Source organism: Chelmon rostratus, chromosome 8 (genome assembly GCF_017976325.1).
Source record: "Chelmon rostratus isolate fCheRos1 chromosome 8, fCheRos1.pri, whole genome shotgun sequence".
Lineage (NCBI taxonomy): Eukaryota > Metazoa > Chordata > Actinopteri > Chaetodontiformes > Chaetodontidae > Chelmon > Chelmon rostratus.
In genome coordinates, this window is record NC_055665.1 from 10,320,140 (window position 1) to 10,347,898 (window position 27,759).

Sequence of the window (27,759 nt, forward strand, 5' to 3'; positions counted from 1 at the left end):
TTGAGGGTGTGTGTTCTCTTTTGCGTCTTTCAACTCACCTCTGACTATGGCTGTGACCTGGTCCCTGCCGATCCCCATGCGGTTCTTGACCTCACAGACAAAAGTGGTGTTGACCGCGTCGTCCACCTTCAGTACCTTCAGCTCCTTGCCCGTGATCTGCACCGTGTCTGGCATCTCTCCTGACATACTGCAGGGACACAAGCATATGGGCGTGAGAAAGAAGAGAAGGGAGAGGACCAAAAATAAAAGAAAAAAAAACAGAAGATAATATGATTGTGGTTTGTTTGACTTTGGGCACAATGAGAGCATTGAGACAGACGTGCATTTACAGAAATGTGCTGTATTGTGCAATGTCATCAAATTCCACTAATCTTGATGGGCAGTGCAAAACCAATCAGTCTCCCCCTTCCTCAAAAGGCAATCCATTATCACACATTGGAGGAAAATACGATTGGGCCAGGAAGAAAATCAAAACTGCTGGATCCAGTCCCAAAATCTCATCTCCGTTTTTAAGTCCCAGACTTTCATTTTTATTTTTTTTTTTATTTTGTCACAGTTATGTTAATAGCTGATAATACAGAAAGCGGGAGAGAGGGAGTCATATTGTGTTTCTCATTATGCGAGGGTTAAATCTCAAGTCACAGAGTCCATTATGAGAAATTATACGGCTATCTCCATAATCAGGGCACGGGGCTGTAGTGGCAATAATAAAAGCGCTGATTACAGCTCTGTGGACCTGGGACTGAAGGGGAAAAGAGAGGAAAAGAGGTAAGAGAAAGAGCAAGGAAGGGGCGTTGGGAAAGAGAGGCAGAGCGAGCGATAAGACATAAAAAGATGCCGGATGTGCTGATACTCACGCTTTCCACTGGACGGAGAGCGGGACGGGGTTTCCGGTGGCCTGGCAGGTGAGCACCACATTTGTACGACCCAAGTACCAATTATTGTCATAACCTACTATTGTCACCTGAGGGGCGTCTGGGGGAAGGACAGATGAATGGCAGAAAGGAGGAGGAAAAAATAGAAATGAGTACAATTAATCATCCCAATCATGTTAGAGTGTGAACGGCGAAGGAATTCACTGAATAATAAGTGCTGGGCTGTGTTTGTGTGTGTGTGTGTGTGTGTGTGTGTGTGTGTGGTGTCTTACACTGAACTGCTAGCTTCAACGGGAAGCTCTCTGGTTTGACCTGGGTCCTGTGAGTCACCACACAGCTGATGTCTTTCCCGTTGTCTGCTGCTGTGGGAACCATGCGGTACTCGCTGCTCACGGTAACGGTGTTGTCGGTACCCGGCTTGGTCACCGTCGTCGCGTTGCCATTGGCCGTTGACACCCAGGTGATCCCGGCAGCGGGGCGGCCATCCACAGACTCACAGCGTGCTACGACGACCGGCTTAGTGCCCGCTGCCACTGTTACGATGGAGGCCGAGTTCTGGGGCTTAGCTGATGGATGGATGGACGGACGGATTGGTGCAGGGACGGAGGAAGAGAGTGGCAGAGAGAAGATTAAAGGATGCAGAAATAGATAAAATGGAAATAAGACAGCTGAGGGAAAAGATAATGTGCCCCATTATTGATAAACAATTTGAGTCACCAGCATGGCAAAGCAAATCCAAAACCTCAATCTCCAAACATCCTCTGTCCCCCCACTCACCCTTTCGCTCTCTCTCCCCCCTCTGTCTCTTTTCTCTCCAGAGCCTACATTGATAAACAATTACGAGCACCAGTGGAAACAGACCCAAACCCTAAATCTTCTTTCACTCTCCCTCCATTTCTTTAATCTATTCCCTCTCTATCCCTATCACCCGCCATTGATAAACAATTTCCCTGACTGGCCCAGTGCACTTCCATACACAAATTCTAAATCACTACAGGAGCTCTGACATCCCCACCCCCCTCTACCTCTCTCCTCATACCTCCTCAATTGCCCTCTCTGATACTAGTGTGGGATCAGGGGAGAGCAGGCAGGACAGGAGCTGACAGCAGGCATGACAAGCAGCCAGATCAATATAGTGCCCGAGGGGAGGCAGGGAGGCAGGGAGGCATGATGCGTTGGAGGGAGAGGAGAGCAGATCAGAGACACTGGTGCCGGGCCAAGGTTAGACCAATGGTTCCATTGCATTAACAAGAACACAATTGATCTGACAATACCACTTATAATGGCAATTAAGCCTAGCTGGACATGCTTTTAACCTGAATGCTACCTTTGGGGGAGGGCGAGAGCGAGAGAGATGATAGAGAGAGAGGTAGGCGGGAGTACTTTGCATTTATATATATATATATATATAGTTTGCGAGGTAAATATACACATATTCACTATAGACAGCTGGGTGACAAATTTAAGGAAGAACCAACAAAGAGCAGCTTCACTTGCATCTTGGCACAGATTCAACAGGTCTATAGAAACTCTGCTGGAGAGGCAAACACCTGCAAAAACAGAACTAGGTTTTTGGAAAGAGAGGCCACTTTAATTGATAAAGGCACTTTTAATGTCTGACAGTGGGCCAGTTCTCTTGTACATTGTTTGACTAGTCATTCCATTCATGGTATGAACGTATGAGGAAAAAACTACAGATATTTCAGAACAGATTAGTCAAGGTTGTGTTGGGTTTGATTCCTCCGCATCTGACAAAGAGCCAATTTGGGCTTGAAACCTTTCCTATTGTCATAAAAAAAGAAATTTTACAGGGAGCATTTAACAGTGTTGCAGCCCCTGACAGGCAGAAAACTGTGATGGGTTTGAACTCCAGAGCACAAGCTGGTAAACAACAGTTCAAACAGCTTAGGTGTTGCCCTTGACAGACAGTGCCATAAAACCACAACCCAGAGTGGTGCATAATATTTATAACCGCAGGCAGACTTTCATAGGTTAGGGGGATTTCATGTGCACCGCGCTAAAACTAGTATCACAGATGTTCACACCAGCATGAGTGTGTCGTGTTTGGGTTTTGTGCTGACAGAAAATTGAGAATTTACCTGGAGAGAAGTTACCTTGGCACATTAAAAAAATAACGAGCTACCGGAGTCCTCAAAAGAAGATCAAAGTGTGACTCATGGGAAGCTTGAAAGTGTAAGCTTATCAGTTATAATTTGTTTGTAATTTTCAATATTTTATGTTCGGGTGTTTGTGGAGTGCTTTTATCGATGAAACTTTTGCCTCGTTACCCGGACGTTTGCATCTTTGCCATTGTTACATCAAGCGTCAGGATGGAAAGACTCTACAGCTTTGACTTTATGGTGGCGTCCTTGAAATGTTTGTAGTTGTGTGTGATTTATTGTCCTCCAACTCAGAATGTAAAGCAAACTAAATATTTTTCCAAAGATACTCTCTTTCCATTTGATGTCTAATAACAGTGGTGCATAGCACTGTGAACAGAGGCACCACTCCAGGCTCAAGCTTTCGTATGTATTAGCTGCCACCTGGACCTGCTTCTGGCGATAGTTTCAAAGTAAAACTGAATGCTCGACACTGAAACAAAGCCTCTGTCCTTTGTTGGAGAAACATAACTCTTATACTGTGAAGGCCACATCTCATGCTCATCGAACCATTCATGCACCCTATGGAAGCATCTGCATCTGTTTTTCCTATAAACTGTCACCTATATGTACATACACATACAGATTATGTTAGCGACTTACCCAGCATGACCAGATATGTGATGCCTTGCTCGTTGCCACTGGGGTAGGTAGCATATTCGCAGATGTACTTCCCCTCATCGGTCATCCTCACATTGCTGATCTGGATTGAAGGGCTGTCCAGGTTTGGGGGACTGGGTGTGAAGCTGACTCTGCCCTTCACGGGCGAATCGGGGTAGTTGGGATCAAAGTTGGGGTGAAACACAGCGATGTTGATCCTTTCTCCCTCCTTCGGTTCGTAGATCCACGTGACCTGTGGCGGAGGAGGCACAGGGGTCAGTGGTTAGGATGCGTGCAGTGACCGAGCAAACAAAACGGGCCTCATTTATCACGCCATTGATAAGTGACGCTGGAGAGCATTTTTGAGACGTCCGCATTTTGCTGCAAGCTCCACGGCGCAGCGTACACAGCATCCCAATCAAATAAGTGGAGCAGGTATGAATATGGATGTGGAGTTTTTCCAGGAGCAGTGCGTTCTCTCTCTCAGCTGCTCTTAGCGGAACCAAGCGGAGTTGTGCACGTCCCACTTCACTGAGATGCGACTAAGAAGTGTTTCCATTACCATATTCAATCCCCTAAAGCAAAATGAAGCTTAGTATTGTTTGTTTGGAGTTATAAAACATTAAGCCTAAATGTGATAAAAACCTATTACTCGCCTTAGGATTATTTCCGTGGGCTATGATTTGTTAGATTAACGTTTAATGTGCAAGATAAACAAGGGACACGGACCTGTTTTATCATTTTATGTTTAATTTGATTGCAGTGAATTGCTCTCATCCACCTGTGCGACTAACTTTCACACACCTACAGAATCAGGTTAATACATAATCGACAAATACTCTATTTCACGGGAAAATAGCCACATGTTTAGTCATTTAACTGGGTATTCCCTTAATGTCCCATGTCTGTTTGCTGCAATTGCTACAAGCAAATTGTCATCCCAAGCAATTCCAACAAATTGTACCGTGTCAAGTCAGCACAATGAGCTGCGATTTCGGGATGAAAGAGACATTTTTATTAGAATTTCATACCACAAACCCAGTTTAGAGTTGATGTGAGTGTGGTGGTATACAGAAGTAATCAAATCCTAACTGGAAAAAAAGAAAACAATTGTATCATGACGGGGTGTATCTGACCATTGTGAGCTGAATCCCTGTGGCATCGGTGAAGGCACAGCGCAGGTTGACTGTCTGGCCGGGATACGACAACACCTCTGGCTCCACCTTCACCCGCTGACCTGACGCTCCTGGGAGAAACAGAGAGAAGAGAAACGTTAACATCAGCTGTTTCCTTCCTTCCCAAACCAGGAGAGGGGATGAGCAAAAGGCGACAGAGGAATCGTGTTGGTACAAAGCCTCCTGATGATAAATGAGGACAGCGTGGAAGTGTCTGGTGCAACAGAGGACAGCATTAGTGAACCCAGGCAAGTAGGCCAAGAGTCTGGTGTCTCTCTATGACTATGGACAGAGAGGCCGAAAAAGAAAAGAAAAAAGGGATGTGTGTTGGAAAAAAAAGAGGAAAACCAGTTCTCTCTTTTGCACATAGGTCATAAATCATCTGGATGGGTTATGCTTTTCTATAGCCTGCCATTTGCTGTGCCGACACATTCCTGTGTAACAGCAAAGAGTCAAAATAAATATGCTTTTCTTGGTGTGTTGTGTCAGTGGGCGTGTGAGAAACAGTAAGAGCGAGGGAGCTTAAGAACGACAATCTGTCCGTGTATATATGTGTGCGTGTGTGTGTGTGCGTGTGTGTGTGTGTGTGTGTGTGTGTGTGTGTGTGTAATCCAGGTCTCTGTGAAAATGTAATTACTTGTATGAGTAAGCGCGCATTAGTGTATGTCAGCAAGATGGCACCTGTTTTAAGTAAGAGTGGATTACCTGCGGATACACAACTTCAAATGTCGGCAGCCAGAGCTACGTGTGTGCTCACGATGTGTTTACCAGCAAGCTACACACACACACACAACAGCACCAATGAAACACCATTTCCCCTAAAGACAAACAATTACTTGCAGAACTAGTTCCACCAGTTTGTGCTGAGACAAAGCTATTGTGTTGAAACTAATATGATCTGCAGGGCTGATGGAAAACACACACACACGCACACCAACATGAAACCCACAGGCTTGGAGATGAGAGGAAAGGGCAAGGCTGTCTTTCTCTTTTGACGAGCAATAAACACCACACCGTCTCTTCTCCGGGGAGATCTGAGATATCAATACAGAGGAAGAGAGGAAGGAGCGACAGACTGAGTGGGAAAGTGGAGGAAAACAAGCCTTTCCTAGAATAACACCAGCTCTCCCAGGACCTGCCCAATTTACAACCACAAAACAACCCCCTTGTAGCCACAGAGGAACCTCTGGACAACCACTAAGCAGCCCGTGGGAGCAGCACAGAGCCTTATTGGGCTGCAAAGAGGAACAGCTTGCTCCTTCATTTCTGCCTGGGACACACATACACAAGCATATCTGCACAAGCATGTGCACACTCATCCATACACATATACATCTCATGACAGCTTCATGAGCTCCTGGCCTATGATCTTCCAAATGTCTGCAGCATTTAGTGAAGATCAATCTGCTACCCTTTGTAGATATACATGAAATAGCCTGACTAACAACAGATTAGCTTTGGGAATGGGAGCTGTACTCCGGTTACCGAATGATGCAGCAGAGCAAGAGCGGAGGAGATGAGGGGCTATTGAAACCCTTGATTACTAGTCTTGATTGGCGTGTATGGACCAAGTAAGCTTGACATGTCAGAGGCCGTTAAACAGTGATGCACCAAAGATAAGCTACTCCATACCAGGTTTCGCTTGTGTGCAAATTCAAACGCATGCACACGCACACATAATGTGGGGGCAGAGCCGAGCTGGACCTGTTGTCTGTCATTCAGAGGCAATAAGAGGAGAGCCAACGCAGGTCAACTCCTGCCAGAGCTCAGATGAGAGACAGGCCGGCCTTATGAGACTCTACAGCCCCGGGGAAATGAATGTAACACACAAGACATACAAAGTCTTGCACGCCCTCATCCTCCATGATGCTCCCCAAACCCCCTCTGAAGACTCTGTGTCATTAGAACAGCAGACACCGAAGAAAAGGGCGTGTGCATGCACATGGACAAGAGAGAGATCCTGAGGCAAGGTGGCATTTGAAATAGTAATTGTCAGGATAAATATTTAGAGAGCATTGGTCATATTAAACAGAAGAGAGTGAGAGAGACACAAACAGAGGGAGAGAGCGAGACAGGAGGCGGGGGAGACAGGAACTAAGGGAATTAGAGAATAAAAGACGGTTCAAGGGTAAGAGTGAGAAGAAAGGAGGAGCGACAGAGAGGGAGAGAGACGGCGGGAGAGAAAGAGAGGGTTGGAGGGGAGGAGAGTGAGAACAGAAGCCTTGTGTCACCGCTGCTCTACTTTACAGTAGCTCTGGTGCCTGCAGGTGACATACAAGAAACGCCACCAAGCCGAACACACATGAACAAACAAACGCATGCACACACAAGCTGCCCTCCTCAGCATCCTCCGAATAGTCAAATGTCGCCGTCATGAGTACTGTCACCTACCATTACGTCTTTAACACCCACATGATGTGCACGCACACACACATACACACACATTATGCTGATGACGCTGCGACAGCCCTGCCATATTAACACAGTAGTCTCTGATCCCCTGCCTGGTCACGCTGACATTTCCATATTTCCCACCATTCGTCTGTGAAGACGAAAATGAATCAGGAAGGAAGGAGGGGAGGAAGTGTGCTAGGAGGATGGAAGGATGAAAGGAGGAGACGAGAGACAGCCTGGGAATGCCAAAGTGATGGAGGATGAGTGGAGGAGGGGCGGGTGGGTGGTGGTGTGAAGGAAAGTGGGGATGAAAGTGTGTGAAGAGAAAGCAGTGCCAGGAATAGAGAATGAACGAGGGAGCGAAAAGAGAAAGTGGTGATAGAAGAGGAGAGGAGGAGGAGGATCACGAAGGGGAGACGGTGGGAGCTATAAACAAGGTTAATAGGAGACATCTGAGGGACAAAAGAGGGAGACATTTAGACGAGAGAAATAAGAGGAGTGAGGGAGGAAGTAGGTGAAAAAGAGACCAAGAGAGATGCGATGGGAGACACTAAAAATGGAGAGGTGAGGAGAGAGGGAGGGGGGAGTGAAACAGGTAGAGAGAAACAGAGCGAGGAGAGGGGAGAAGAGCGGGAGGTGTGGAGCAGTGAGAGGCAGGATAGACTCCACACCTGACCTTGTGAGAAACGCTGTAGCTGTGAATAGAGAGATGGGGGTGAGAAAAAAAACAGAGTGAATGAGCCGGAGAGAAGCGAGAGAGCGACTCGAAAAAATACTCAAAATCCTAATTTTCTGTGCAGCCCATTTGAGCCAGCCGTGGCTTATGAAACGAACATACGCTTATCAGCCTGTGTCCGCCTGCCTCGCTGCCTGGCTGGCTGACTGCGACGCCTAATGGCATTCATGTCCTCTGCCTGATCCCCACTATAGTGGAGAAAAGCACAGCGTCAGGGGGACAGGGAGTGCAGGCCATCACCTAAAATATCTAATGGCCTTCAGAGCTCACTGACTCTCTGCCATTTCATCAAGCTAGTGGCTATGCACTGTCAGGTGGGCTAGAATGAAGGTTTCCCATTCTCCGTGTTCTTCAAGATTGCTTGAATGTGTGTGTGAGTGAGTGAGTGAGAGACCGCAAGAGATAGAGAAAATGTGGGTGTGTTTTCCTTTGGCCTTTCTAGCGCGCTGCCGCCTCAATAAGCATTCTACGCTTTCATTATTCTTCCAGGTCTGTGCGAATTTCGCCATTGCCATTACTCTCTTGTTGTTGTTATTGTTGTGCCCACCCTCTCCACTCCTGAAGAATAATAGCTTTGATACAAGCAGTATGGAGTGCAGGGTGGAGCGTCACTATTCGGTCCCGATGGAATCTGCCCCCGAGTTTTCTTCCTCAAAAATAATCCTTTTCTTACAGGGGAATTAGAATGATTCCCAGCCCACCTTTCAAATGTGATGACTTGATATGCTGAGTTCTGGACCTGAGGGTGGCACTTGCGGTGTAATGAAATGAGTTTTTCCTGATACTTGCGGACCCATTTTGGTCAGACTTCACAATACAAAGAATTGTTCAACGTGCAGTATATAACCACCTCTGCAGGGTTACTGGCTTAATGCTTGCTTCCTGACCAAAATAATGGGAACACCTAATTATGATTAAACGTCTTGCATTTACAAACCGCTCCATTTCTCTTTGGGCTGACGCACAGACCTGAATTATCTTTCAGCCTGACGCTCAATAAATAATGTCCATTAAAAAAGGTAAAGGGGAGTTCAGATGTTGCGTTAGCAAAGGCCAGTCCCTTGCAGCCATTTAGTTTCATCTTTCAGTCTACAACACATCGTGTACGTTGGACTGTGAGATGCCAGAAAATTCCTCACTCATAATAAATGCATGTAGAGTGTCCACGTTATTACATATTCACCACTGCGTTTCACAATAATCAGAAGACACTGTGGGGTGAAGTCATCCTTGAACTTCCCCCCAACAAGAAGCTGAGCGGTGAAAAATAGTTAAGTGTGATCTATCAGATCGCTTTTTGTCATTGTTCAACACTGCAGGCTTTTTCTCAGCACAAGTCTGCGTGTTTGTGCCCTGGCCTTGGATACAAGTGGTTTCAAAATGAAAGTTCTGCCAAATACCAGCTTTGTGAGGCTCCCGATGTGCAATTTTGCTTTTTTGAGACACTGGCACAGAGACACTGATTCAATTCCACGATTATTACTGGGCTTGTAGTTTTGTACTGTGCCGCTTGTAAGTGCGGGGACAGTGACATATTTTTCTGTTGTTTTGTCTCTGTACGCCTGCAAATGGACTTGAAATGAAACAATAACTGGGATTAAAGTGCTGACTTTCAGCTTCTTCCATACTGTTCACCTCCTGCCACAGGCCTCTTTGTGCATAGTCCAACTTGTGAACAGTGGATGTCCAAATGTTCCATAACTATCCTGTCTGTCCCTCGTGAAGAGCAACAGCTTGTTGAAATGCTGTTGCCTTTATCACTCTGCATACTGTAATACTGCAGTTTATGTGAGTGATGCGCCTGAAATTTGGGCACTAACTGTTTCTGTGCAGCTTTGAAAACTCATAAGCAGAATGAGACGCGTGTTAAAGCTGAAACATGCTATCTTTGACATTCTAGCTAAAAAGCCCAGCCTGTGTTGCTGCCCTTCTTTGTGATGTCCCCGTTATTGTGTCCAAACTGATGCTGCTGTGGCTGCATGTCATGTCCAAACTGCTTCTGGTGTGTACTAATAGCCGTTATCAGCTGGAGTCTGGAGCAGCACCAACCTCAACCTGCTGTCTGCTGCTGCTACCCGACACCTGCAGCACTGGATCCTCTGACCTTCAAACACGCACACACGAATGCGGGCACGCATACAGCCACGCAAACCTACAATGAGCGCGCACAGGCCGTGCATGCGCACACACATTCAGATGTGGATACTTTGGTATGCAGGGAGCAGAGTGGGAATGCAGCTTAGCTTTGACAGGCGAGGCAGTTTGACAAGCCAAGAATAAAACTAGGAAATGAAGACTTGAGATGTGTCTCGTCTTCTCATTGACCTTTCCTTGGGCTCTCTATAAGGGGCGAATCGATAGCACATGGGAAAGCTACATTTAGAAGTAGCTACTGCTCATTTGGACTTCTCCAATGACATCCCACTATAATCCATTCATGCTGTTAGCTTTACTGGTGGGAGTAATCTGGTCGAAAGCACCTTGGTTTGATAAAGGAGCACACTTCAAAGACTCCAAGGCTATCGCATGAGATCTGCACTCAAAAATCACCATCATTGTTCATTAACTTGGAAATGTAACAAAGATGGTGTTACAGTGAGGTTGCATGCAAAAGAAAGGAGGTAAAAACCAACCCCTGTGATGCAACAGGAGCAGAGGAAAAAAAAAAGGTGCAAGAAGAAGGTAGTGCTACATTTCACTTTGTTCACAGTGACATGATGAAATATTTGATAACTGGCTCTGTGGAAAGAGAAGGAGAGTCAGACAGAGAGGCAGAAATGAGGAAGGGAGGCAGAAACGCATGAAACGTAACAGAAGGGGAGCGAAGGAGAAATGGGGGTTTGGAGGGAGGGACACTGGGAGACATGAACAGGCTTCAAAGTGCCAAGGAGAAATGAACAGCTGGAGGAGAAATCTGCACTGGGAGGTGTGTGTTTGGTGGCTGCGTATGTGTGTATACACGTGCATCTCCATACTGATGCATATTCCTATTTAGTCACTGGTTTATAACAAACATGCCCTAGGACTTGAGCGAATATCATTTGCAAAAATAAGCATTTGCCAATTCAATTAAGTGAATCATCTTAATGAAAAAAGACCCAGCAGGGAAGTTTAAAAACCCCTAGAATATCCAGTTTCATACTCCAGAAACGCTGTACGCTTCAGCTCGAAATGCCAAAACCTCCTGCATCCAGAGCTGGACCATGACCTTAGTCTTGCCCCTGAGACGAAGTTTATACACTATGCATGACTTCGAGAGTAAGAGGAAACTGGTAAAGTAGAGGAATTCACAATGGGATCTGCAGGGGCCCTGACATGACATTACATACACAATAGCCCATGCATACATCTCTCTGTGGGCCTCTCTCATGCCCTCATCCTCTTCCATTCTCACTTGTGTACATACCACAAACATTTCCGGTCTAGCAAGCTGCGGCGGTCAAACAGGTCTGAGACGGGAATCGTGTTTGTTTGAATAAAAATTGGAAGAACACGAGTGATCCATCAAACATACATGGTGGTTTCTTTTGTTTTACGGCTGCATATCGCACCTCGCAACAGGATGAAACCTACAACCAACAATATACATGACACGCTTAATCATTTAGCATCTGCCAAGCTCAGGGAAAACCCATGCATAAGAGATAAAAAAGATTTGCAAAGCAGTCAAAATGGTATGTGTGGTCGTGGTGAGACAAAACACTTTTCCACACGTACAAACGCTAGGTAAAGCATAACCACGTTTAGACAGGCGTTCACAGGAACACACACGATTGCACACAGACACACACAGACACACACACACACAGAGAGGGTGGAGAGGCACTCTTCTCCACCGGGTGAATAATTCATCCCCGGGTAAGAACGAAAGCAGTGTGCTCTCCTCCTCCCCCTCTCATCTCTTCATTATTGATAAACACCAACATCTACACTGTACCTGACCCAGGAGAGAGAAGGGAGGGAGGAAGGGAGGGAGGGAGATGGTCGAGGAGAAAAGGCCGCGTTAGAGAATGACTATGAACGTGGAGAAGTACAGCAACTATAAAAGTAGAGGTGTATAAAGCCTAACATAAAAAAAAAAAAGAAGCGGATGACAGGAGCCCGGCTTTATGGTCCTCCATGTTTTCATCTGGCACTGGGCCCCACTCAGGGTCAGTAAAGTCTCGCTTGTAACATGCAGTTTACTGTGGACAGAAAGGATACAGCTCGCCTGAGCCAAACAAAAAAACTGCTTCTTCTTTACTGCCTTGCTACTGCTATTGCTCCAACCCACTGAATAAGTGACTGAATAACTTACTGGCTGGATGGCTGACAGACACCCAGCTCCCCTGCGGCTCCTAGTTCTGCTTTGTCTGCTCGGGCCCTGCACATCATTCTACCTCCACCAATCTTGCCTTCTCTCAGCATCGCTTACTTTCTTTTCTTTTCCCCCCTCTGTGCCGTAGCCCTGTGCTGTCTTTTCATTTTCGAATAAATCCTTTTCATCCCTCTGGCTCATTCTCCTCTTCCTTGAATCCTTCTTTTTTTAAAAACTCTCTTAGTTCTTTTTCTGTCTGACTTCTTCATTCTGGCCCTGTGTGCCATCGCTCCTCATGGTAATTGTACTGGGCATGTTATTTTAGCCCTGCATGTAATTTTGGGTTTTACTGCCGGGTGACCATAGTGACAGGTCGGCAGTCTGTGTGCAAGCATAAAATGTGAATCTGAGGCTTTGGGAAAACATTTTTCAGACCTGTTTAGGGTCAGGGTTTGGGGAAATATCTTGATCTATTCTCCCATTATGCATGCTAAGGCCTTGCACCACTTTATCAGGTCTTGCAGTAAGCTTGCCAAAAAAAATCCTTCAGACATCACTCTCTGAATTACTTTGGAAGTGTGTGTGTGTGTGTGTGTGTGTGTGTGTGTGTGTGTGTGTGCGTATGAACATCCAGAGTCTGGCAGCATCTCACTTCAGAAATATCCATGAATTAAAGGATCAGACTGAGTCAGAAGTGCACAGCTGGAGTAAAGTGCCAGGTACTTCTACAAAATGTCCAAGGCGGGGTGTGTATGTGCGTCCATTTGTGTGTCTATATCTCTTCATCCATCTTGCCATGCATGTGTGTGCTTATACATCCGTCCCTCGGTATGTCAGTTGTTAACATAATGTGATTATGCGTCCTATTTTCGCCTCCATAACAACACTTGGATGTGAGAGTCTGCCGAGGTGTCAGAGAGGATATATCAGGCTGGGTGTGATCCTTTCCCCGAATTAAAAACAGAGTCGCCTGTTCAAGTGAGAGGAATTCCATGACACACCCGCCCCCGGACCCAAACACAGCTGTGTTTCCAGGTTTTTCGTCGTCAACGTTCACCTTTACTTCACCTTGGGTGGGCTGGGGTGGGGGCTTCATTTCCCAGCTGCTCTTCCCACAGTGTCAGGGCTGCCACTCAAGCCGCTAGTGACGAGCCGATTGGCCAACAACAACGCTGTCAACATGCTGCTCATTCATTGTTGAGGGGGTGAGAGACCAATCCAATTTATTTTATACTGCACATTAAAGGATTAAAATGCAGTACGGTGATATGAGGGAGACGGCTATTAGCACAGTCAATCTGTCAGGAGGATCACACAGCATGTTACCAAATCAATGCCGGCCATATGGAAGACAGAAGGTCAGGCACCACAAGCAAACAAACAAGGAGGTGCGTACCAATATTATGATAAACTGATGACTGTGTCCGTCATAACACCCAGCAACAACCAGCTGGATTGAATTACTGATGGTCTGTGTAGGAGCACAGACAAGAAGTCTGCAGGGGAAGATTTGAGAGGACAGGCGAGTTATGTTCCAAATATGACACCCACCACTTGCAAAAAAAAAAAAAGTACAGAGTGTCTGCTTTTGCAAAAGTATTGCTAACACAGGAGCAAAATTTCTGATTTATTATGATTATGACTCATATTATGAGAACACGGCAGTATATTTGCTCAAATGTTAAAGAGGTGTATAGCCGATTAGTCCGCATGCATTTTGAATAGGGACAAATGAGAGCTACAATGAGGTGGGAAGATGGCAACAATTAGTAAACATCAGGCAGGTAAGATGCGGGAGAGCAGAACAAAAAGGAGTGGAGGACAATAGATAACTGAGGCAATTAAAAGCAGAAAGAAACCATGCTTTGTCTATCAGAACAGCTGCATTGTTTGAGTCATAGTTTCCTTCCCGCAGGTCTGCAGTGAGCTGTGAGGGCGGAGGTGAACGGCCCATTGTCTTCACCCTCAATAGGAGCCAGGTAGGATGAAACTCTGCACTTCAATACATACCTCCTATCAGTTCTCCCATAAAAGAGGAGGGGGAAAGGTGATACCGAGGAGGGAGGGGATGAAACAGGGAAAGAAAGGAAAAGAGGCAGAAAATCTGGACTGCAGTTTCTATAAGGTACAATGGAGCAATAAACAGCGGGGAGGTATGGGAAGGTTGAGCTTCCCTTTGTAGCAAATGTTGAGATCAACTCTGATTATTCTCTGGAGCACAGGCACAATGACAACTTGCCTTGGGAACACTGTGTACTGTTTTGATGTTGGCGGCTGAATGAATGGATGAATGAACAACTAATAGAAAGACAGACGTACAGCTCAAGGAGACAGATCAAAGATGAAGGGGCGCATAACCTGATATTTCCTCTCAAGTCAACGTGCTGAATAAAATTAAAGCAAAATAGACGGGAAAGGGTGTGGCTGGCTGCATGGCCACAGTCAAGGACCTCTGAGGACTGCAACAGTACAATGCAAAACAACTTTATTACCCTTACACAGGCAGCTCTGCATGACAACTCAAATAATACACATAATCCAAAGCACACATAAAAACTAAGCAGACCAAACAAAGTTAAAAGCTTTACAACAAATGAGTAAAACAGAAACCAACTGTCGCTAAATAGCCAGAGTAGATAAAGGACTTGCAAAAAAAAAATCGCAGAAGCAGGTAAAGCTTAACAATACCCTGCTGACAGCAGCTGAAACCGTGTCTCAGTGTGTGCATCAGTTTTCTCAATTTGCTGGTCACAAAGGAATCCAAGTCTGTGGTTCATTCCAGCCTACTTCAAAACTGTGCTAACAATACTTGGGCTGCTTATGTGCTCTGGTGATATGAAACCTTCAGATAAAGGAGAAGGTCAGAAGAGTCGGTAAAACATCGCTAACAACTTTTCTGGCAATGTTTTTAACCACTGCTCTGTTGAAATCACATCTTAAATCATGATTGAACACTTTACTGGAATCCTTTGCTGAGAAGCTGAAAGCTGTCGCCCTGCATAATGTATGTTTGTTGAGTAGAAAATTAGTTGATTAATTGCTTTGTCAATCAAAAAAAAAAACAATCTTTTGATTATTTTGGTTATTTAATAAATACAAATGCCAAATATTTACTGGCTCTAGCTGCTCAAATGTAAGGATTTGATGCATTTGACTGTTTTATATTATTATACTTTGGATATCTTTCTGTTTTCGACTATTAGTCTGACCATAAATGCAAAATAATGGTTTACCCAATAAATTATAAGAAGAATGATGCTTCAATGGTCCATAAAGAACCATGTTTCTGTTCTGTGCCCTGAAGGCAACAATGCAGCATTGATCAAAAAAAAAAAAGAAACGACAAGATCACAGCTTCACCAGTTATCGCTATACATAATGAAAAGTAAAGGAGGTCAACCAATCAAATGCCATTCATATGAAACCTCTGCTGTCTGTCAGGCAAAAAAATAAATAGAATACATCTATTAAACAATGAGGTTAATTAATGGGGTTAATTAAAATCAAAAACCAATCTTAAAATCAATTAAAATAAAAAAAACTTTCTATTTAAAGATACAGTCACATATTAGAAGCAGGAGGAAAAAAGTCTATGATCGGTAACTTTCAGACGTTATTGTTGGGGATAAACAGCTTGGCGTCCTCAGCGCTTTTACCTGTCGAGTCTCCCCCCCAATAACAGTATGAAGCCCGGTTTTTGCCTGTAATGGCTCGGCAGTCACAATGATCCTACAATTGATCTGACGCTCAGAAGATTGAAGTCACTTGCCAGAGATCTTAAGGAGGAGCACAACAACACACTCTCGCACACACACACACGTCAAAAAACACACAGGCTGCTGGAGCCGTCCCCTGTCAGGTCGTCATTACACTGGGTCGGAGCCGCCTTTGTTTACCATCTACCCCCTTAAGGCAGAGTGACAGATAAAGGATTGAAAAGTGAGGGATGGATAGATAGACGGGGGTACTAACAGACAGAGATGGCCCTGCCATGCTCCGGTGACCAGCTTCAAGGACAGACGGGCCCTTCAATATCACAGCCTCTGTGTAATTAGACAGTGCTCTGTCACGCACCAAAGAATTGCTCCTATTTGTGTCATATTAAACGCAGCATGGATTTCCCCTACTGTGCTTTGCCATTGAGACCTAATGCAAAAGGGGAGCAAGGGGGGATTTGTACAAATTTAATTACATTCATAATTCGCCCATCTTTAGCTGTAATCACTCGGGGTTAAGTTAAGTAAATCCACTTCTCAGCTAGCCACCCACGCCCTGTGTTGCCACAGTAAGCACAGTGTAACACCAGGTTTTTCAGGGGAATTTCATTGACAGGCTGGAGCTCTCTAAGTGAAAGTAAACATAGTTCTTGGTATGCAGTAGTGAAATATTAACAGCTGTACTCTTTCTACTGGAGTGCTGCATGCTTTGGTTTGGAGCACTGCAGCTCACGTGTGTGTGTGTGTGTGTGTGGCTGTCTGCTGGTGTATGATACTGTGTCTCTGAGGCCACCTGCAGTGTCTCCAAAAGGCAGGGAAAAAATCTGCCGCTGCGTACATCTTTGTGTGTCTGTTTTCGAGTCGTTGCGAGTCTGCCTGTGTGTGTTTGGTGCACCTCACAGCCAAATCGCAGCACAGGCAGGCAGCCTTTTTCGACAGAGAGGGAGAGGAGTGAAGCAGATCAAACACAAGCCAACTAATCACAGACGCCGGCTAATTAGCGCAGTCCTCAAAGGGGAACCAGGAATGAGTGATGATTCCCCCTTATGAATTTCCCAATGACGCTGTGCCGTATGCCACCATGAATACTCAGCAGTCAAAGAGAGGAGAGACCGGAGAGGGCAAAGTGCAAAGAGAGCCAGCGGTGATCTGGCCTTGTTGTTATCTTATCATCTGAGAGCACGGGGGCCAGTGGCGCTCAATACCTCTTATCAGCATTTCAGTCGTGTGCACCGGACACACACAAACACCATCGCTGTCACAGCCTCACACACACGACAAAGTTTTATCTCAACATCCTCAAATTAGACTGCATGTAACGTTTCCCATTAGGGGATTTCTGGAACGATTAAATCCTGAGCGCGGTGGTATTCCAGCCCACAGAGCGCAGCATAGGTTGATATTCCTGTGCGAGGGCTCTGAGTGCTGATTAGCAGGCGGATCTGCCACACTGATCCCAGATTTCCACAAGATCAGAGGCCGGGCTGCGAGCACGGCGGCGGCAGCCAATTACAGATGTGACACGCACACGCCTGCTTATGCACACGCGCTGACATGCGCCCTGCCACACACACACGCACACACACACACACGCCTGTCCACAGACAGATTTCTCTGGGCTGAAGTCATCAAAGTGACGTGAAAGCCCCCACCACCACCCTCCTCCTCCTCCAACTCGTCTCCCTCTTCTCATCTCAGACAAGAGGGCACCTGTCAGAGGATGCTCAGTTCACCAGCCAGCCAATCCTCACAGAGACGGAGACAGAGGGAGAACAAATGAACTCAGAGAGAGCCAATAAAGACTCTAATAAGTCTATTCGAAGAGGCGCGGGCCACTGATGGGAGTTCGCCTAAATAAAACCCACTTCATCATTCTTCAAGTGTCCAAGTCCCACTTCGTCTCCATACATCTTCAAGCTAAACATAGATATTCTAATTCTAGCTCTGGGCCTGGCTTTGAACGCCATTGTGTCATTGGGTGAATAAACAACAACACACACTCACACTGAAAAACACAGCCATTCACATCTCTCTCATTTCTCTACCAGATTTATGGTGGAACAATACCCTCCCCCTGCCCTCTGCAATACTGCAATCAGTGGCCAGCATTTGTTTCACACGATCACAGTGTGACAGTTGGCATTCATGTGGCAGACGAACGCAGAGATTCCAGACTTATTGTTACACAGAAACTCTAATATGCTTTGAACGTTAACGGCTGCATCAGGGAGGCTGGAAAGTGAAGCGAATTGGTGAGGCTGGCCAGAGAAGACAAAATAGATCTGAGAACTGAATATAAAGCACCGGCGTAGCAGGGAATAAAAAGACGTGTAGATAAATAAGAACATAAGAGACATTGGAGGGGAGGCAGAGAGAGATATGGAGGGGTGTTGGTGGTGGTTGGCGGGGGTGATGCTGCAGAGCAGAGCAACAGCTGCTGAGCATCACATCTGCTCCAAGTGGAGTCATCAGCAAACAGACAGACTGGAACCGACCCACTGAGGCAAGCCCCAGGGAGAGCGAGGGATGGACAGAGGAAGAGTGGAACGAAGGGGGGGGGGGGGGGTGGTAAGGCGAAGCAACGGGAGGATGAGATGAGAGGGATACAATTAAAGAGATGGAGGGTGCACGGAAGCGGAAAGAGCTTCTGCGACCTGTTACGCTTTCCTCAAACGGAGGTGATGGAGTAGGGTGGGGCAGGTTGGAAGATGATTTTGCAGGGAACAGGAAACTCGAACGGCTTCTTGCCCCTTTTTCTCTCTCCCCCTTTCTCACCCCTTCCCTGACATCCTTCCTCCATCTCTCTCCCTCTTGCCTTCTTTCTCTTCAGTGAGACTGACAGAACAAGAGAAGTCTGTGAGAGTAAAGATGAAAGGCCTGTGAGGGAGGTGTGTGTGTGTGTGTGTGTGTGTGTGTGTGTGTGTGTGTGTGTGTGTGTGTGTGTGTGTGTGTGTGTGTGTGTGTGTGTGTGTGTGTGTGAGGGAGAGAGATGAATGAATGACCCCTCTTATCGCTCATCCCCCACTGGAGACAAACCCGCCTGAACACAATAGCAAAAAAAAACAAAAAAACAAAAACATACATGCTATAGGGGCAGCGTGGAGGTCGGGCCGTGGCGTGCGGGCTTGGTGTGTACATGTGCTTCACGTGTTTATTCTCCTCGCACCGTGTTAGCACAGAGGAAAATGAGACACATCAAACATCGCTCTAACGAGGCTGCCTCAGCGTGAACACCATCTTCCGCCTAGCTTCACGTCCTGTAGTGTACACCTTCGGCGTGCGGAGAAGCACCCCGAGGAGAGGTGGGGGGACCCTGAGAAGTGCACATTGTTCATTCATGATAGCGGCCACTGGCAGCGGGGGCAAGCCCGTAGCAGAGTAAGCGATGTCATTTGGCAGCAAATGAAGGGGAAAGAGCAAAGCAGTTTATGCTCGCGTCTCTCCGAGGTCTCACAGCTAGCTCTAACATTAAGTTAGCCTGGGCGCGGGACAAAGCTCAGCTTGTGCTCGCGTCTCTGCGTGGTGGAATAAACATAGCTGCTGCCTCACAGTTTCCTTTAGCTCGCCGTCTCCTTCCCTCTCATCTCTCCCTCCCCCGTTGTCACCCCCGCTGCCTAAAAGAACAATCTACCGACGCAGCATGCCCTTCCAAAATATTTACTCACGCAGTATTGGCTGAATACAAAGGCCATTCTATTCATCTCTCTGATGTCTCACATTCAAACAAACCACGCGCCCACATGCACTTGCTGACCGCACCTGCTCTGGATTGCACTTTTTCTCTCTCCACATCACGCATGCTCACACATACACACACACACAAACACACACACACTTGTTTACTGTGGGGATTCCTCCCTTCCTCAACCCTCCATCTGCTCCATGCCTTTGACTGATCTCAAAGTTGGTGAGGAAAAACAAGTACAGCAGCAACAGTAGTCAGTCACCCCAGCTTGCCTGCGGCAGGAGTGTGTATCTGCAGCTCACATCCTTGCGCACACTGCTCTGATTCAATACCCCCGACACTGTCTTAACACCTTTTCCTGTGCAGCTTGTGCCCTTCTTTCCTCTGTTCCTCTTCCTCTCCTATCTCAATCTGTCACCTTACATTCTCCCCTCGGTGCTCCTTAATCTTTTTCTCATTGCATCTGCTAACCAATTTCCGAAGCAGCTTTTCTAACTCTTCCAACATTTTCTGTTTTTAGCAAGCAAATCCAAATACGAGTTCATTAACAATCAAGTGCTGAAATCAGTTGCAGTGTTGCAAAGCTCTGGCTTTTCCTGGCTCCTCGTTCATTAGCATATGTTTGAAAACCAAGTCTAAATGAAATGATCAGAGCTGATGAACTACAAACAAAGACCCAGAATTATTCCTATGATGTGGCGGCATGTCATGCTTGTTTTTAATGTGTGACACTTATGATTTTTTTCTACTAGGCGCTCAAAATAGATGCAAATGAATGGAGAGTTAGAAAAAGCCTGGGCGCCCAGAGTAATGACACGTCCCCTGGGTGCCTACTGTTTTCGGGTGATTGTTCAAGAACTCCTATGGGGGTGCGCATGCTAATAAGTAATAATGTTCTATCAAAGTGAAATGTTGCGTTGAGTCTTCTGTCTTGTAGCTCTGCAGCATCTTTGACTACTTTCCAGCCTTCCCATCCTTCTCTCTGATAGGGGATGTGGTTCTTACTGCACCTGTGTCTCATTACCACCGCTGATGGTTCACTAACAGGCTTCTCTCTCCTCTCGCCATTGTGCTCTCACTCTTCTTCTCCCTTTAGCTACTGCCAACATACATTTACCTCTAACAGCGTGGCCTGCACTCGCCTCTTCCCCTTGCTCATCCCGCTGAATGCCATTCACATGATCTCTGCAGCACAGCTTCTCCTGTCACCTCTGCCATTACAGACTCAGCACAAGTGAGATTTGGGGCTTGATCTAATGATTTTGTGCTGGACTTTTCAATGCCTCCAATTTGTCAGAAGTCTGTCAAGCAGCCTTTCACTTGAACAGAATACATCCACTTCTTAGTACTGGTATCTGCATTAATGAGATTCCTCTACATTCATTATGAAAACAATTATATTTCTAGGGCGGTCGCTTACAATTATTTTCATTATCAATTCATCTGCAGAGTAAAGGATTCATACCACATTTACTGATATGGCACAGTTAAAAAGCTGTATGTTCAGCAACATCTCAGGCTACAGACTCTCTGCACTGACCTGTATACTTGACGTTATGATATATGGCACAGCACATCAGCTGCACTGGTGGACTCTCTGGTACTATAAACTCATGTACAGTCATGCTGTTCTGCTGTTCTTGCACTGTAGTTAAGATGTTTTACATTTTGTGCTACGTGCCTGTCAAAGTGTAGTATCTTATATTTTTTCCATATCAAGTTCCCTAAGAAGCGTATGCATTTTCTATCAACAGTTCTGAGGAGGATGGAAAGGCTCCAAAATAACACTAAATCAATGGATAATACATATGTCAATAACAATAACCAATAAAATGTGCTTTCAGCTGGAATCGAATCAAAGTGTCACATTAAAATCGACTGAGGTTTAGGACTTCCATAGAAATCCAGTCTAATATTGAATTATGCATTAAATATGTAATCAGACGGGCCTAACTATGATATCATAGCCTATATCTGATTCTTTTAAGCCAGTTAACCCTAGTGTCAGCTGTAATTGACCAAGCAGAAACTTAAGTGCGTTCATTCCATTTGACAAATGAATGCAATGGAGATTATACGAGTCTTAAAACCTACTACCACTGGAAAAAAAAAAAGACAGTTGGACATTAGGCTTGATGGCTTTCGAGATAACTTGCTCCGGAATGTGATGGCTTCCCAGGACGAGCGGAGGGGACTGAGTGGCTATAAGCATTAGAAGATCATGGACAGGCTCCCTCCTACGCTGTGCATATTAATTCTTCTAAAGCAGCTAAGCTCAGCTTGTCACACGTTGACACTGCATAATTATGTCATCTACGAGGAACGAGCTTTTTAAAGGGCAGACGTGCAGACGGTGCGCCAGTGCGCGCCTGTTGATCGAGCGGTTCGATGTTCTGAAATGTCAATATACATCTAAAGAAAGGTTTACTTTTAGCTTATTGGGACATTTAGGGCTACAATGTAGAATAACGTTAGATCTATCGGTACCAAAAGGAAATCAGCGCTTAGATGAATGGGATGAATATCTTATTAAAGCCAACAAGTCTTCCACAGAAGGACCTTTTTACAATAACGAAGGAGCCAATTCTTTAAGTAGTATCCTGACTGACAGGAGCGTCCATCAAACGCCCAGATCCTCTCACCCGTGGCCTCTCGCCATCCATCAATCTATCCTGACAGCCCTACCTCCATCCCTCTCTATGTAAATAAACAAGAGGAGGGGAGGAGCAAGGAGCAAGGGGGAAGGGTGAAGAAATCAAAGTAGGACACTCAAAGCTGAGACAAACAGGCCGAGTCAAGTTCAGAAAGGAAAAGGAAGACGGTTGGCTGGGAGGGGAGGGGGAAGAGAGGCAGGAAGCAAAGTCACAATGGGCTGAGGTGATGACGAGAGATACGGGAGAAAGAGAGTCATCTGGAAGGAATGAGGAGGAGGAGATAAATTGGAAGAGAGGAAGGGAACTGACTGGCACAGGGATGACAGCCAAATGAGCGGACACACGAGAGGGAGTCGTGTAAAGGAATGCAGAGGAGAGGGATAGAGGGGGGCGGCATGGAGGGAAACGTCTATGGAGGACATCAATAATCTATGCCAGATAAAGCAATTCTGTGTCAAAAGTTTAAAAAAAATGGAGGGTGAGACTGGAGGAGAAAGAGACAAACAAATGAACAAGGGAAAGTTGGCAGGTGGAGCCTGAGGGACTTCTATTTAAAACCAGAACAATTGAGAACACTTTTGTTAGTTTACACAAGCAGAGGAACCACATCCTCTTCCTCCACCCCCCGACCCCCCCATCTTCCCGAGGCTGCGTCTATTTAAATGTGTGTTTAAACGGCGAGTGCCACTGCTCTAATCACGGCTGGCATCACAGCCTATTCCCCCTCTCCTTCTCCCCTCTCTACCTCCCCCCCCAACCCCCCCCAAGCGCGCAGCCTTCTTCTGTCGCTCAGACCCTGGCGCACACTCGACACACACATCCACTGCATGCACCCGGCATGACTGTGCCGTGCCAGAGATAAATTCATGAATCACTGGTGCACGAATCAGCCGCGAGCTTGTTACAAGAAGAGGAAAGTGGGAAGAGAGGAAAAGGACAGAAGTAAGCGGTTAAAGTGTTTCCTTTAAAAGCTTTTAAAAAAAGAAGGAGGGTTCAGGAGATGGCTCCCAGCAACCTGAGGGAGCGAGCATACACCCAGAGGGCCTCGGTGACAAGCACTAGTCAGCAGAGAAGATACTGTCTCTTTTGCTCTCTCCGTCTCTCCCCCCTCCTCCCCTCTCGTGCCAGCCCTCCCAGCTCTTCTCAAAGAGGCCAAAATAGAATACCAAAACAGCGAGCAGCCAAGTAACGAGCGAGCGTTTGATACATGCCTATTGCACGGAAACTGGCAAATATCTGACTTTCTGCATACAAATGCGCTTTGAGGAGTGTATCAAAGCCTTGCCTACCAAGAAAACCTGTTAAAAAGGCACCATAGCATTCCATCCACACAACAATAAAAGCCCCTCCATCAGCCTCCATTTCAAGAAAAACGACCCAATCATCTCTAGTTACGGAGCCACTTTCCCTCTAGGGCCACCACTCAAAGGCAGGTCTGTCCATTGATACAGGTGTGGTGCAGAGGGAGGAAAGGGAAGGGGGAGGGAGGACAATAGATGGCCTTTTCAATGTCTCCCTCGGCTCACCTGGATTAAGGGGGTAGAGTCTGAGGGGAGGAAGCAGGAGGAGGGTCTCTAAGCTTGGGCTGAGAACAATAGTGTCTCTGTTTTCAGTAACACCGAGTGCATCATTCTGTCTAGCGGCAGCCAGCTGACTGCCTGGACGAAAAACAACATCTCAAGGTTGCTGCTGTTGAATGCTGAATTCTTCATGTGCAAATGGATGCTAAATATACAGTTGAAAGAGTGCTATGACAGTGTTAGCCAAGACTTGCAACCCAAAATAAAGGCGTATCCACTATTTCAAAACAAGGAACACACACTTCTGCAAATGTATTGATAGCATAACCTTGAAAACAAAGCTGTGCTTTTTTTTAGGGCCACAAAAAACAATTAATCTGCCACTTGTTTTATCGATTGGTCTCGTTTAAAAATTTTGAAAAGTGTCTATCGCAACTGCCCAGAGGCCATGGAGGGAGAGCCCATCTTCACATTGCTTGTTCTGCCTGATCAACAGTCAAAAAACGAAAGATATTCACTTTAAAGTAAAACAGAGAAGATGTTAGGCATGAGTCATCAAAATAGCTTCCTATTAAGCAACTGTTGACTGACTAATTGATTACACCACTAATCATTTGATCTCTGCTAGAATTTAAAAGGCTGGAGCACAGACTATTCTAAACTCCAATTTAGAGGAATCACTTATGTATTGTAGCATTATTCAAGGCCGTGCACCAGGGACACTGGAGATCCAACATATGTGGGTGTGCATTGACAATCCTAGCCTTTTTGTTTGTTTGTTGTCAGACAAACAAAAGTAGACTTATAGTGAGGCTATGCATCGATTTATTTATATTCAGGACATGTGTATGGTCTATCTCAGATGCAGTCTTGCGAAAAAATGAACAGCAAGCGTGTCACAAAGCTGGTTTTCTGCTGTAGAATTAAATTGTACTACACTGTATACTGGGAATTAACTCTTCAAATGTAACCCTCTTTCAACTTCAGTGTGAGATTCTTGTTATATGAGTCAAGCTCCATTACTGGCCTAGTAACTGCCTGCAGGGGAGATGAGTGTGTGACAGCATCTAGCAGCAGGGGAGTGGACATTGTCAGCCTGATCCCAGCACTGCACGACAGGTTAGCTCTGCTGAAATGAAATAAAATCCTGCATCCGTTTCCATTTCCCCGCCTTACCTCTCATGCTTAGCTCACTCGCTTGCTTGACTTTGTTCTGTCACTTCCCCTTTCCTGTCCTCTATACAGTAATCAAGTGATTCAACCATCAAATCAGCCCGGAATCGTGTGCATGCATCTGCAACATGTGCACTGTTTGTTGTGCTCGCCGTGTGCATTTGTGGTTGCTTCCAAGGAGGTGGCGGTGATGAGTGTCGTTCCGCAGCCTGGGCGTGGGGGACGGGGGGAGAGGAGGGTGAGATGATCGGCGGAGGGCTGAGGTGGGGTGAAACACTGCAAAAGTGTCACAGCAACTTAACCTTCAAAAAATGCCCACCAGGGTGGAGTGGGAGGAGGTGTTCTTGGCCATTAGACAAGAAAGAGGGAGAGGAGGAGAAGTGCGTGTGCGAGAGGGGGAATGATTGATGTATAGAAGAAAAAAGAAACAGAAGACCTTGTTAGGGGAGGTAGGAAGGTACAGATGCCTGCAATACAAATGTCTGTAGGGAGGGCGGGGGCTGTTAAGGAGGTATGAGAGGAAAGAAGAGCGAGAGACAGGGGGAGCTAATGAGAGTAGGACAGGAAAAGTAGCAAAGGCAGTTGGGATAGGCTTAAAGAGAAACTCTGGGGCTGACATAGGTGGAAGAGACAACTGGGAAATTGGACAGTGGGACAGGGAGTAGAGGAAAGCTACAGAGGAGAAGAAGAGAGGGAGATTAAGGGGAAAGGGAGTGTAAGAGGATAGAGGAAAGCAACAGACATTCCAATTACAGAAGCAGAAACGAGGGATTGATGACTACGAACAGAGAGAAGGAGAACAAAGAACAGGAGGAGAGGAGGAAGAGAGATACAGTAAGAGACAGCATTTACTGAGCAGATGGATCAATTATGCCGACCAAATTACAGAGAGAGGGAAGTTGGAGCATTACGAGAGGACGTGAACGGAGCGAGACAGAGGAAGAACGAATCAAGATGGAGGAGTGGAAGTAAAGGCAAAAATGTGACGTGGGGAGAGAGCGGCAGAGAGGAGCAAGTGGCCGGCCTGAGAGCAGGCAATCAGCTGAGATGAATGAGACAAATTGCTCCGAAGAAAGGAGGACCTGCTCTCCCTGAGGAGCCACACCAAACAAACCCAGGCACACCCTGTTGACAAAACACAGGCCCGCTAACCGAATAAACCTGCTGCCTCCATTTGACCTTAATGTGGTGTTTGCATGAGGGGAGGATTTAAATGCCCCTGCCATTTCAAGGCTCTGGGGACCAATGACGATTGTGCTGCTTGTTTATCAGCGTAACATGGCGACATATTTTTAAACCAACAAGTGAAACAATAGATAGCGCAGATACCAGCGGCCTGGGGTTGTGAAACACAAGAACACTCTGCACATGAAAAATAGACCTGTTGTGCGTTATCTCAGCGATGGCGTGTTCAGCTTTCTTATCTCCCATTTCTGAGACGATATCTGTGGAAGAATACTACATTTTCTCTACGTTACAGTGTGTAATTTTACCGTGTTCCTCAGATAAATCCCCTGGGATCAGGAGGAAAGCTGAACGAATTGAAAGCAGTTGGTGTGCAGAAGGTTTTTGGGGAGCATGAGTTTATATCCAGCTCCCAGAGCCCCCGACAAGACCCTGTCACACCGAATTCAATTTCCTCCTCTAGCCAGCCCAGTGTCCACTGCCTCTGATAAGTGTGAATTTGACATGACCTTGTCAAAGTCAGATATGATGGAGATGCAGCATGTCTGCGTCGGTGTGTGTGTGTGTGAACAGCGGAGCAGAAGGTGTGCAGACAGGTAACACAATGGACAAAACGGCAGCAATGTTGCTGGTAACACATGGTGATAAAAATAAGGGGAAAAAATGCACCAAAAGAGACGAAGAAGAGGTCGTAACAGCAAAACCGGCTCGATGTTTCACAAGCTGGGGGCAGAGAGGACACAGGGAGGGATTAGCAGAGGAGGAGGGGAGAGGGAGATGTTTCATGGCGCTGTCATGCCGGCAGAGCGAGCCCTAAATGTTTTCAATATCACATAAGGGCACTGCATCATCCACCATTCAATACCGGATCAATAACGCAAACCACCTTCCAACCTCGCAAACTACATTTAGACACATTAAGGTGACTGCTAATGAGCTGCCGTGTGCATGTGTGTGTGTGCGTGCATGTAGGGACACGCTGAGGAGGACACAGTCAAGGGCCTCAGTGCTGAGTTGCACAGAGATCTGCTGAGTGCACAACGGGGAGGATTTCAGAAATAAAAGAAAGTGACAAAGACGGAAGAAAGAGGAGAGAGACGACGAGGAGAGCGAACAGGTCAGGAAACAATAATAAAACAGAGAAATGTTAGCGCAAGCAGCCCTTTTCTGTCCACAATGGAAGGCTGTTAAATATGTGTCTCAAGCTTTAAGAGCGGGAGAAGAAGAGGGGAGGGAGGTGCGACTAAATTACAAATGAGCTGATAATTCTTGGCCTCCCTGGTTCACTCCCTCACACAGTTTTTTGAAATCCTCCTCCATCCCCTCTGCCAAGATGCTGCGGTGTGGAATTTGAAAATGTCGACATCCTCAACCCCCACTCACCGCTCCTCCTTCGCTGCTCCTCCTCGATGATTTTACTACAGCGGGGTCACACAGACACCCATCTCCCAAGTCTAGTTAATTAAGGGGATTTTACTTTAAAGAGTTTGGCTGCATTTCAATGGATCTTCAATTGGAATTGCCGCTCATTCTCCACATTGGCTGAGCTGGAATGGGTTTGACCTGCATCTCTCTAAATTCCATCTGGGG

At 46.2% G+C, this 27,759-nt stretch overlaps 1 protein-coding gene across 3 annotated transcripts in view; it reads right to left on the minus strand.

Moving 5' to 3' along the window:
- LOC121610068 (nectin-2-like) overlaps positions 1-27,759 on the minus strand; it is a 75,694-nt gene that overhangs the window by 42,656 nt on the left and 5,279 nt on the right. For all 3 annotated transcript variants that reach the window (XM_041941984.1, XM_041941983.1, XM_041941982.1), the window contains exons 2-6: positions 4,771-4,880; positions 3,638-3,887; positions 1,148-1,441; positions 858-975; positions 39-187 (exon numbers count right to left, since the gene is read on the minus strand). In XM_041941984.1, the coding sequence (XP_041797918.1) occupies positions 39-187; positions 858-975; positions 1,148-1,441; positions 3,638-3,887; positions 4,771-4,880 (921 nt within the window). The remainder of the gene's footprint in view (positions 1-38; positions 188-857; positions 976-1,147; positions 1,442-3,637; positions 3,888-4,770; positions 4,881-27,759) is intronic.